The sequence below is a fragment of the Pelobates fuscus genome, chromosome 2, assembly GCF_036172605.1.
Source record: "Pelobates fuscus isolate aPelFus1 chromosome 2, aPelFus1.pri, whole genome shotgun sequence".
In the NCBI taxonomy this organism is placed as follows: Eukaryota; Metazoa; Chordata; class Amphibia; order Anura; family Pelobatidae; genus Pelobates; species Pelobates fuscus.
This window is the reverse complement of record NC_086318.1, coordinates 263,753,500-263,767,180: the sequence shown is the minus strand read 5'-3', so window position 1 is coordinate 263,767,180 and position 13,681 is coordinate 263,753,500. Positions and strand designations below refer to the sequence as shown.

Below are 13,681 nucleotides of genomic sequence, written 5' to 3'. Positions count from 1 at the left end.
ACTACATTCATTATACACACTGCACTCACTACACACACTACATTCATTATACACATTCTGAACTCACTACAAACACACTACATTTATTATACACACTGCACTCACTACAAACACGTCATTATACACACTCTGCTCTCACCACAAACACACTACATTTACTATACACAATCTGCACTCACTACAAACACACTGCATTCATTATACACACACTGCACTCACAACAAACACACTACATTCACTATACACACACTGCACTCACTACACACTACATTCATTATACACACTGCACTCACTACACACACTACATTCATTATACACATTCTGCACTCACAACAAACACACTTCATTATACACACACTGCACTCACAACAAACACACTACATTATACACACACTGCACTCACAACAAACACACTACATTCATTATACACACACTGCACTCACAACAAACACACTACATTCACTATACACACTTTGCACTCACTACACACTACATTCATTATACACACTGCACTCACTACACACACTACATTCATTATACACATTCTGAACTCACTACAACACACTACATTTATTATACACACTGCACTCACTACAAACACGTCATTATACACACTCTGCTCTCACCACAAACACACTACATTTACTATACACAATCTGCACTCACTACAAACACACTGCATTCATTATACACACACTGCACTCACAACAAACACACTACATTCATTATACACACACTGCACTCACAAAAAGCACACTACATTCATTATACACACACTGCACTCACTACAAACACACTACATTCATTATACACACTCTGCACTCACTACAAACACACTACATTCACTATACACACTCTGCACTCACTACAAACACACTACATTCACTATACACACTTTGCACTCACTACACACTACTTTCATTATACTCACTACACACACTACATTCATTATACACATTCTGCACTCACTACAAACACACTACATTTATTATACACACTGCACTCACTACAAACACGTCATTTTACACACTCTGCTCTCACCACAAACACACTACATTTACTATCACAATCTGCACTCCCTACAAACACACTGCATTCATTATACACACACTGCACTCACAACAAACACACTACATTCATTATACACACACTGCACTCACAACAAACACACTACAATTATTATACACACACTGCACTCACAACAAACACACTACATTCATTATACACACTCTGCACTCACTACAAACACACTACATTCATTATACACACTCTGCACTCACTACAAACACACTACATTCACTATACACACTTTGCACTCACTACACACTACATTCATTATACACACTGCACTCACTACACACACTACATTCATTATACACATTCTGCACTCACTACAAACACACTACATTTATTATACACACTGCACTCACTACAAACACGTCATTATACACACTCTGCTCTCACCACACACTACATTTACTATACACAATCTGCACTCACTACAAACACACTGCATTCATTATACACACTCTGCACTCACATCAAACACACTACATTCACTATACACACTTTGCACTCACTACACACTACATTCATTATACGCACTGCACTCACTACACACACTACATTCATTATACACACTCTGCACTCACTACAAACACACTAAATTTATTATACACACTGCACTTACTACAAACACACTACATTCATTATCCATACTCTGCATTCACTACAAACACACTACATTCATTATACACACCCTGCACTGCACTATATGCATAGGAGTGTAATTTAATTTACCCCCCCTTAAAAAAAAAAAAATGACACTCCTATGCATATAGTGCAGTCCAGGAATCTTGGGTGAGTTCCCACACTTTTTTCCCCAGGACTTGACCCCTGAGCGCATGCACATTAGGTCTCCCATGCCGGCTGACGTCAGCGGGAAAGGAGCGTGGGTAGAGCCGAACCCAGCACTATGGAACATCGGTGCTGGATTCAGGTAAGTGAACCACGGGAAGTGTGAGGGAGGGGGACACTGTAGGTACCTATAGTGCCAGGAAAACGGCTTTGTTTTCCTGGCATTATAGAATCTCTTTAAGAAAAGAGTACCTTAATGCAGTCATACACTGCTTGCTATGCAAATCTGATTCCGCCATAAACAATTGTTTAACTTAATGTAAACCAATGAGGATAAAATATGGCAGTTAATCTTAGGAACGCTTGGTGAGCTAGATGGTTAGACACTCTTTTTGAAACTAAAAAAAATCAGCAGTATGCCCAAACTGCAAGAAGTGTTAATTTTATATAAACCAATGCACTAATAATGAGTTTTATTTAAATCAGTATTAAATATATTGCTTTTAATCTAATGGTATTTTAAACAATTTTAACGACAGTTTGAGTAGTTAGAAATTTTTTCAACTCTATTGGACCGCCCCTCACCTTACTGACAAGGGCTTAAAATATCGAGAAGCCAGTTAGCGACTTTGTACCAATGAGAAAGTCCTGAGCGGCGAAACATGTTTGGTCAAAGTCCCTGAACTTTTACTGAAATGAGGAAAGATTGATTGGATTTTACAAGGAATTAGTCCCATCACCCTGCTTCCTCCTCCGCTCCTCCTCTGCATTGCGTCGGCCGGTGGGCGAGACTGATCCCGCCCACCGGCCCGGGGAGACCTAATGCATTAGCGCTCCCCATAGTAAAGCATTGAAAATGCATTTCAATGCTTTCCTATGGGGAAATGAGCGAAGCTGGAGGTCCTCACATAGCGTGAGGACATCCAGCGACGCTCTAGCACAGGTTTCCTGTGCTAGAAACCAGGAAGTCCCCTCTAGTGGCTTTCTAGTAGACAGCTGTGATGGACTGCTGGCACTCGACTGAGTACCTCCGCCAATCGATGCTCCTAGCGCTTACCGAGGACTCTGAGCACTCCAACCGACACCATCAGCACTGCAGACCCCACTTCCAGCGATGCAGCTGCGCCGGGGTCTCGCCGTCTCTCACCCACCCTGGATCCAAGGCCAGGATCCAGCTTCCAGTGGGTGAACCTCTCCTAAATCCAGAGAGCAGGAACCAGGAACAAAACAAACTCTTGCAAGAGCTGACTCTGGGGAGTATGTGATTATAGCAATCCCCAGAGTGTAGTTATCCCTTCCCCAAGCATGAGCCAAGGCTTCAAGAAAGGTGCAAGTAGGTCTGGTTTATTGAGGGCTACCTGCCCAGTATTTATGCAAGTGTCCACCAGGTGTCCCTTTATTCTATAGTGGTAATTAGTGCAGTTTCAGAGTGCAGTTTCCCTTAGGGGACCTGATGGAACAATGGGACACATATTGGATATTAGCCAATCACAGACAATACAAACAAAACACTCCCACAGTGACATCACAATCCCTCCTCTCTATCCTGGAGACAATTGGGACATAATCAAATTATCTCCCAGGACAGAGGCAAGACTCCATTAACCACATGGTTGCAAAAAAGACATAAAATTACACAATGTTACAATTACTACATAAAACATATACCTGCAACATATCCCCAGATAGCTTAGATCTGAGCACATTATTACCGAATGGCGCTCAGAGGTGGAGTTAACCCTGCAAGGTAATTATTGCAGTTTATAAAAAAACTGCAATAATTACACTTGCAGGGTTAAGAGTAGTGGGAGTTGGCACCCAGACCACTCCAATGGGCAGAAGTGGTCTGGGTGCCTGGAGTGTCCCTTTAACCCCTTAAGGACACATGACATGTGTGACATGTCACGATTCCCTTTTATTCCAGAAGTTTGGTCCTTAAGGGGTTAAGGGTGTGGTTTAGATCATATGATAGGAAGCACAGTCCCATATTCTTATTTAGTTTTACTTATGTAGAGGTTTTGTCTTAGAGGGCAAATATCTGGGTGACCGGCAGGAGAGAAGCGCTCAGTGCTCCTCTCCTGCCAGTAATTTCAGTAATTTCCTGCAGCGCCAGTACCTCGGCTGCCTAGTGCAGGAGATGGGCGTTAGCGAGGGAGCTCCGCTCTATGTCTGCATTTCTTGTATAGCTCCCTTGCGCGCCCTGTAGAGGTCCTCAGAGCCTGAATGTGACGCCATATTCTGACTCCCAGGCACCACTGTGGGGCGCGCAATGCAGACATAGAGGAAATGCGGACATAGAGCAGAGCTCCCTCAGGGGCAACCCACTGGAACCCAGTACAACAGACGGTAAAGAGAGGGAGTGTGTGTGTGTCTAAGCTCCACTCCTCCACAACACTGTGCCCTCCCACCATAGCCCCAGTCCTCCACACTGCTGCTGCCCCCAATACTGTCCCTACCCCCCACCATAATCCCTGTCCCCCCACAATGCTGCCTTGCTGCTCCCAATACTGTCCCTACCCCCCAATGCTGCCTCACTAGTACTGTTCCTATAACCCACCATAACCCCAGTCCGCCACAATGCTGTTGTGTTGCCCCCCTACCCCCCACAATGCTGCCCTGCTGCCCCAAATACTGCCCCTATCCTCCCACAATGCTTCCCCCAGTACTGTTCCTACACCCCACCATAACACCAGTCCCCCACAATGCTGCCCTGCTTCCCCCAATACTGTCCTACCCCCCACCATAATCCAAGTCCCCCACATTGCTGCCCTACTGCCCCCAATACTGTCCCTACCCCCCAATGCTGCCTCACTAGTACTGTTCCTATAACCCACCATAACCCCAGTCCGCCACAATGCTGTTGTGTTGCCCCCCAATACTGTCCCTACCCCCCACAATGCTGCCCTGCTGCCCCAAATACTGCCCCTATCCTCCCACAATGCTTCCCCCAGTACTGTTCCTACACCCCACCATAACACCAGTCCCCCACAATGCTGCCCTGCTTCCCCCAATACTGTCCTACCCCCCCACCATAATCCAAGTCCCCCACATTGCTGCCCTACTGCCCCCAATACTGTTCATACCCCCATCATAACCCCAGTCCCCCACAATGCTGCCCTGCTGCCCCCCTGCCCCCCTATTACTTTCCCTACCCCCAACATAGCCCAAGTCCCCCACAATGCTGCCCTACCTCCCCACTATACTGCCCTTGTCCCCTTAATACTATACTTATCCCCCCACAATTGTCCCAGTCCCCCACAATACTGTTCCTATTCACCCCACCATAGCCCCAGTTCCCTACAATACTGCCTCTACCCCCACTAATGCGCCTAACCACACTGTGCTGCCCCTATCTCAACACATTAAAGCCCCACAATCTAAAATACTGTTGCTAACACTACCACTAATGCCCCTATCCCCCACACTAAAGAATTAATCTCCAACATACAGCCCCTGTCCTCATCACAAAAAAGCCCAAATCCCCCACAATACTGCCACTGTTCTCCCACTCTAAAGTTCCCATTGCCCCACAATACTGCCTCTTTTCCCAAATACTACCCCTATCTCCCCCTGCTAAAGCCCCTGTCCCACACAGTACTGCCCTATCCTCCCCACTAAAGCCCTAATGTACAGCGCTACAGAATTTGTTGGTAATATTATAATAATAATAATAAAGTCCCTATCCCACACATTAAAGCACAGTGACACAGGAAGGGGCTGGTGGGCAAGTAAGAGACACAGGGTGGTGTATGACACACTAAAGGGGGGATATAATACACTAAAGGGGGTGTAACACACTCACAAAGGGGTAAGACATTCAAGAGGAGATATATAACACTAAAGGAGGTAAGAACTTTAAAAGAGAGATTATGAGGCGCACACAGTCAGGGAGAGTCCTTCTTCAGATTTGCTTCTCCGATCTCGAAGTACGGTTGTTCATGCCTTCTCCGGGGCGGTGAGAGTCCGGGAGCTGGTGAGTCCCAGTAAACAGGTGCCGAAGGGATTCTCTTTACCGATGTATCGAGCGCGTATTGGGTGATTCAGTTCCTCTTACGGTGCTTGAAAACCGATGTTTGCGGGCGTGGGGTTTGGGTTACCATTTGTGCGATTTCAGTGTCAGGGGTATGCCCGGTCTCGTGCTTCCAAGCTTTATTGTTCAGTTCGCCCACAGGCTTCGGGCCCTTTGTTGATCCACGGGAACGGGAGTTATCTGTCTAGATTTCAATTTATTAGGGTCTTTCGAATGGCGCTGAAACTGCTGGGCATTTCGAGACAGGAATTTGGAGGTCACTCCTTCTGGATCGGAGCGGCGACTGAACAGGCTATCCAGAGGATTAGTAGATGGGAGTCGGGGAGGTTTTGGTCATATGTGCGCCCTACCAGTCTGATTGCCTTTTGCCCTGTGTTTTCTCCGGCCAACGGGTCTGGTTAATGGGCCATTCCTACGTTTATTGGGCCCATCTATGGGCTGGGGTCTGACCTGGTGGGACTCGTCTCGAACTTTACCAAAATTTTGGTAAAGGAGGTTGGTCGCACTACACGGTAACCACTACCTGCACACATGTATAATATGATGTAGAGTTAAGTAATCATCTTCTGTTTTTATATAAACTGTGATTAAAGCCAATACATTTTGAGATATGATTTGAGACCATGTGTTGTGTATCAGTAATTTCTTCTGAGCTGCTCGGAAGTGTGTTTGTGCTGTTTCGAATTCCAAGGACGGTCTGCAGCCGTGAAAAATCCCTGGGGAAGAATTTCTGCCCTAACAACTTACCTGCTAGAGTGTTAAGAATATAGTTCGCAGAATAAGTGAAACCCTTTTCCATTTTCAGGGACTGCAGTAATCTACTCAGATTTTATTTCTATACATATATGTAACTCCATAAAAACACAAGGGACTTACGTACTCAGGGAATGTAACTGAACTCAAATATATCTATATTGTATCTTTGGTGCTAAAATGCAGGAAAAAATATTACAACAAAATAGGACAGAAATTGGTGTCAAAATGGCTAGTTGAAAAGTGCTGACATACCCTTGGTAAATAAATAATTCACACTTTTGAAAGTTGTATATGTTCTGGTGACATTCTCGGATATGACATGGGCACCGTAAAATTCCAAGAACGAAAACTAAACTGGCATGCCCTGTAACATAACAAAAATATGCAAATCTACAGACACATTTTGGGGGTGGGGTTGCTCTACTGTACATCAGGTTTACAAAATGGGAACATCCTTATTTGGAAGGAAAACATGTTCTGTACCAATGTCAGGGAAATAAAGAGAAATACAATATCATATCCTTGGAAAATACTTGTAATTAGGAGGGAGAAATACAAAAGAAAATAGAAAAATAAAATTTACTTTCTAGCCCCAGTACTTCTTTGGTGGGAGTTAGAATCCTTGTTAAAAAAAAAAAATGAATTCTTACTTCATTTTCTACATGCCTACTTGTGTAGTCCTTGTAATGATTACTCTCACTTTTCTCATTAATATTTTATTGGTATTTATATAGTGCCAACTTATTCAGCATGCTTCAATAATGCTTTATATTTTATTTTATACCTTTGAATAAAAAAAGCAAACTGAAAACAAAGCATGCAATTTGTGCATTAAATAAGGTTACATGTCCAGGGGATAATATATTGCACACCCACCACTTCCTAATACAGAATCAAATACATATTATTTCTGTATGAATGAGCTATAAACATCTATGTGTTCATCTGCTGTAATCCTCAGGAGAAGAAAATAGTGACAAAAACACACCTATTTCAGGAATACAATTGTATCAACAATAGCATATTATATCATTAGACTCTTACAATGACATTTACAAATGTAATAAAATGTTAAATATGTATCTTACCAGTCCACCTCCAACAATAGCAATTTTCTGATTGACGGTATTATCCATGATTTGAAGCACTAGTTCTTTCACTGAGTCACAGTATTAGTCTACCAATTCAATGGAACTGAAATATAAGAATCACAGACTAGCTGACACAGCACAGAGTAAAGTCTGTGTGTGCTTTTACTAACAAGGAGGAGTATAGAAACATCCAAGCTAATATTAAACCATCTACAGCTTTAGTTCAAAGTAGAGACCAGTATTACGGGTAAATAAACTTGTTTTTGTACACTCTTTTTTTTTTTGTCTGCCTTGCCAGTCTCTCATTGTAGAACTACATATAATATGCAAATTCCTTAAAATATTTGCATATTATGAAACATGTCTTCCTTTATTATATCCTATATTCTATATCACATCCATTTGTCTATTTTTTTCCCCAAATGATTTGATTGGGCATTGGTACTAACATATCCTACTTTAAAGGGACACTATATTCACCAGAACAACTACAGCTTAATGTAGTTGTCCTGGTGAGTATAGTCAATCCCTGCGCACATTTTTTTTAATGTAAAAACTGCCTTTTCAGAGAAAAGTAAGTTGGTAAGTCAACTAAATGGTGACTTTAACACTATAAGGTCAGAAATACTTGTTTGACCCTATAGTGTTCCTTTAATTAATTAAAGTTTTGGTACATATACTCAGCAATCATAGGTGAAAATCCCAAATAGAACATATAGGCTGTCAGATTTATCAGGCTTCCGAAAGTGCGCTAGGGCTAAATTCCAGGAAATCCTAATGGCCGCAGTCTGTACTTGGCAATCCAATCAGCACATCACATCTATGAGCACTCAGAGAATTGAAAGACACCCAATAAAGTTAAAAATCGATTGAGATTTATTGGTATAACATTCAGATTATATTCTTGTTTAGTAACATGTTTGTTTTGCTAGTGTTAGTTATTGCACTCTATGCCTCATTAATTTATGATGTTCCCAATCTTATCTCTGCCATTCCCTCATATCCTTAAATTTCAATTCCCTTTCATCTGCTTTTTCCTTGATTTTGTTTTTAACACCCCAATGATTCTCCACCCACAATCTGCTTTATCTAACCCTAGATTCTCTCCTTTATAGCCTGGGCCCCATACAATAGTGAAACAGCTACACCCAGGACTCACAGCACCCAACCCTGCAGGACTTGCCATAAGCAGAGGTAGCATTTCTGGATGATCGCTTCCCACCCACCCCATGGTAATCACTACATTTATAGATAGCACAAATTACCTAACTTTCCTGTTAAACCAATTATGTCCACCAAGCCCTCCACACCCAAAATAGCTATACTCACACAAAACCTCTTTAACCCTTAACCCTCCAAACCACAGCTCTTAAAAACACAGCACCTACTCTCCTACTAATGTTCTCACTTCTATTTTTCACTTTCTCTCTCACTTCCCTCATCATTAAAATCTCTCTATCATTTTACTTACCTGTTCCTGCTAACACCATCTTCATTGCTCCCTCTCTCCCTAGCAGAAGGTGATGTCTCTCCAAACCCTGGTCCCTCCATTACTCAGCCACCTGGTACAAACACCAGAAACCACAACAACCTAATACCCATTCCATGTAATTCTCACTATAATTCCTCTTTTAAAGCTGCCCTCTGGAATGCACGCTCAGTGTGCAGCACCTTTAAATCTACCTCCATCTATGACCTATTTATCTCACACTCCCTAAACCTACTTGCACTAACAGAAACATGGCTCTCTCCCTCTGATACTGCTACCCCTGCCTCACTGTCCTTTGGTGGTCTTCACTTTACCCACAATCCAAGACAAGCAGACATTAAAGGGAAACTCCAGTGCCAGGAAAACAATCCGTTTTCCTGGCACTGGAGGGTCCCTCTCCCTCCCACCCCCCAATCCCCAGTTGCTGAAGGGGTGAAAACCCCTTCAGTGACTTACCAGAGGCAGCGACAGGTCCCACGTCGCTGCTTCCTCCTCCCCCGCCGCTCCTCCTTCTGCTTACGTCAGCCGGTGGGCGAGACTGATCTCGCCCGCCGGCCGAGGAGACCTAATGCGCATGCGTGGCAATGCCGCGCATGCGCATTAGCGCACCCCATAGGAAAGCATTGAAAATGAATTTCAATGCTTCCCTATGGGGAATAGAGCGACGCTGGAGGTCCTCACACAGCGTGAGGACGTCCAGCGACGCTCTAGCACAGAAAACCTGTGCTATGAAGCAGGAAGTTCTAATAGACAGCCACTAGGGGAGGACTTAACCCTGCAAGGTAATTATTGCAGTTTTAAAATAAGGGTAGTGGGAGTTGGCACCCAGACCACTCCAATGAGCAGAAGTGGTCTGGGTGCCTGGAGTGTCCCTTTAAAGGTGGCGGTGTAGGTTTTCTTCTCTCACCCCACTGCTCCTTTAAAACCCTGCCCACCCCCCCCCCCTTCCCTCTCTTTCCCATCATTTGAAATTCATTCAATTCGCCTTTTCAAACCCTTCTCTGCTAACATTGCCGTTATCTATCGTCCCCCTGGTTCCCCTCTCCTCTTCCTTGACCACTTTGCTGCCTGGCTACCCTACTTCCTATCTTCCAACATTCCATCCCTAATTCTTCAATATTCCCATTTACCCACCTTTAACCCCAGCAGCCTCTAAACTACTTTCAATTACTTCCTCCCTTGGACTATTGCAGTGGGCTAATTCTCCCACTCATGAAGCTGGCAATACCCTCGACCTTATTTTCTCTTATTCATATACAGCATCTAATATCTGCAACACTCCATTTCCTCTCTCTGATCACCACCTCTTATCGTTTGCTCTCAATTACCCCCTCACCCAACAACCTCGGCCTTACCCCCCTCAGCTCAGGAGGAACCTTAACTCTATTCACCTCCAGCAGCTGTCAGCTGACATTGATTCACAACTGCTATCCATCCCTTCCTTCTCCTGTCCCTCACTGGCCATCTCCACATATAACACTACCCTCACATCTGCCTTGAACGCTGCAGCCCCGCTCCAAACATGCACCTCGAGGAGGACACAACCCCAACCTTGGCATAATAAATCAACACGCTATCTGCAGAGTTGCTCCCGTTGTGCTGAACGCTCCTGGAGGAAGTCCCGCACCCAGGCAGACTTTCTCCATTATAGATTCATGTTGCTTTCATACAGCGCAGCCCTTGCCCTCTCCAAACAGTCATACTTTTCCTCTCTCATTAGTTCATGCTCCCGCAATCTTAGATGTCTCTTTGACACCTTTAATTCCCTTCTCCGCCCTGCTGTGGCCGCCCCCCAAACTAACCTTACAGCTGATAGCTTTGCATCCTACTTTACCGAGATGATTGAACATCTAAGGAAACAATTCTCCCCTCTTTGCCGTTCTCTTTCTCAACCACACGTAAATCATGCTTTCCCTACCCTCCAGACTTTCTCCCCGGCTACTGAACAAAAGGTGGCTGCGCTTCTCCGTTCCTCTCACCCCACCAACTGCCCGCTCGATCCTGTCCCATCTCACCTCATCAGATCTCTCTCCCCTTGTCTTGTGGCTACCCTAACACACATCTTTAACTGCTCTCTCTCTTCTGGCACTGTTCCTGCTGACCTTAAACATGCCACTGTAATACCTATCCTGAAAAAAACATCTCTTGACCCATCCTCCCACTCTAACTATCGTCCCATATCCCTGCTCCCTTTCTCATCAAAGCTTTTGGAAAGACTTGTCTTTACCCGTGTGTCTCACTTCCTTAATTCCAACTCTCTCCTTGACCCTCTTCAGTCTGGCTTCCGCCCTCTCCACTCTACTGAGACTGCTCTTATCAAAGTGACTAATGACCTAATCTCCGCTAAATCCAAAGGGCACTACTCCATATTAATTCTCCTTGACCTCTCTGCTGCCTTTGACACCGTTGATCATGCTCTCCTCCTTCAAATTCTTCAATCGCTCAGTCTCTGTGACTGTCCTCTCTTGGTTTTCCTCCTATCTCTCCCAACGCTCATTCAGTGTCTCCTTTTCCAAGGATACCTCATCCCCTCGTCCTGTCTCGGTTGGAGTTCCTCAAGGCTCTGTCCTTGGTCCCCTTCTATTTTCTCTTTATACTGCCTCTCTTGGTAAACTTATTGCCTCTTTTGGATTCCACTACCACCTGTACACTGATGACACTCAGATATACCTCTCCTCCCCGGACCTCTCCCCTGCTGTCCTGCAACGTGTCACTGCTTGCCTTTCCTCCATCTCTGACTGGATGTCCTCACACTTTCTGAAACTTAACCTCTCAAAAACTGTACTCCTTGTCTTTCCTCCTCCTAACTTCGATCCTCCTCTCTAGCTCTCCCTTCAAGTCAGTGATATCCACATAAGTCCATCCCTGCAAGCGCGTGGTCTTGGCGTCATACTTGACTCTGGTCTCACCTTTGAGTCTCACATCCAGTTTGTTGCCAAGTCCTGTAGGTTCCAACTCAAAAACATAGCCCGCATCCGCCCCTTTCTTATGCAAGATGCTACCAAGGAGCTTGTCCATGCTCTAGTAATTTCCCGCATGGATTACTGTAACCCTCTCCTGATTGGTCTCCCCAAAAGCCGTATTGCCCCGCTACAGTCTGTAATGAATGCTGCAGCTAGACTGATTTTCCTCTCTAGTCGGCCCTCTCACACCTCACCCCTCTGACAGTCCTTACATTGGCTCCCTGTATCCTATAGGAGTCAATTCAAAGTGCTAACCCATACATTTAAAGCACTGAACAATTCTAGCCCCTCTTATATCTCTTCACTGATCGATAGGTATGCCCCTCCTCGTACCCTCCGCTCTGCCCGTGACCACCTCCTGACCGCTGCTCGCACCCGTACGGCCAACTCGCGCTTGCAGGATCTCTCGCGGGCAGCTCTTCTCCTATGGAATAGCTTGCCTACTGCCATCAGACTCTCCCCTAGTCTTCAATCATTTAAGAAGGGCCTTAAAACCCATCTCTTCAGGAAAGCTTATGGCCTCCCAGAGTAGAGACCTTACATACCTGTCTCTTGCTCTCTCCTATGGGACAGTGCTTTGCTCTCTCCCAGGGCCGGACTGGCCTACCGGGATACCGGGAAATTTCCCGGTAGCCCGCTTTGACTTGTGGCTGTACTCAGCCACAAGACATGAACATTTTTTTTTGTGTTTGCTTATGCGGCCGTGCGGCTGTGCGGCCGTGCCGCCTCAGCCTCCACCGCACGGCCACAGCTACTTCCTGTCAGCCGGCGGATGTGAGCGGCAAATGACGACATGACGTCACATCCGGTGGCTGCGCAGCGGCGACTCTACAGAGACTGCATCGCGGCCTCTGATGTCAGCTCCCCCGTCCGACGTCACTGGAGCTGAATGCGCATGGCCGCGCGCGCATTCAAAGTGTCCATAGGAAAGCAGTTCTCAATGCTTTCCTATGGACACTCTGCGCGATGGAGGCGAAATGTGCCTCCAGCGTCGCAGATGCGCCTCTAGTGTCTGTCCGGAATTAACCACAAATGTAAACGTAGCAGTTTCTCTGAAACTGCTATGTTTACATGTGAAGGGTTAAAACCTGAGGGACATTGCACCCAGGCCACTTCATTGAGCTGAAGTGGTCTGGGTGACCATAGTGTCCCTTTAACGCTGTTACGGCGTTATATGCAGTCCGCATTTTAATGGGCTGTTAAGCTGAATTCTGATGACTCCGCAATGCTATGGGGCTGGTATGTAATTTTTTCCAGGGCTGGTTTTCATACCCAGTTCGGCCCTGCTCTCTCCTCCAGCTCTGCTTCACTCCTACTTGATATTTCCTGTCCTAATGTTTCTAATACCCCACCTCCTATAGTCTGTAAGCTCGTTTGAGCAGGGTCCTCTTCAACCTATTGTTCCTGTCTATTTATTGTTACATCCCCCCTCTCAAAATATTGTAAAGCGCTATGGAATCTGTTGGCGCTATATAAATGGCAATAATAATAATAA

General features: G+C 45.1%; 1 protein-coding gene across 1 annotated transcript in view; it reads right to left on the bottom strand.

Annotated features, from left to right (window-relative positions):
* The window catches only part of KMO (kynurenine 3-monooxygenase), a 185,667-nt gene extending 177,774 nt beyond the window's left edge, over positions 1-7,893 (bottom strand). Inside the window, exon 1 of the mRNA XM_063443370.1 lies at positions 7,732-7,893. Coding sequence (XP_063299440.1) covers positions 7,732-7,779 — 48 coding nt within the window. The 5' untranslated portion in view covers positions 7,780-7,893. The remainder of the gene's footprint in view (positions 1-7,731) is intronic.
* Between the last annotated feature and the right edge of the window lie 5,788 nt (positions 7,894-13,681).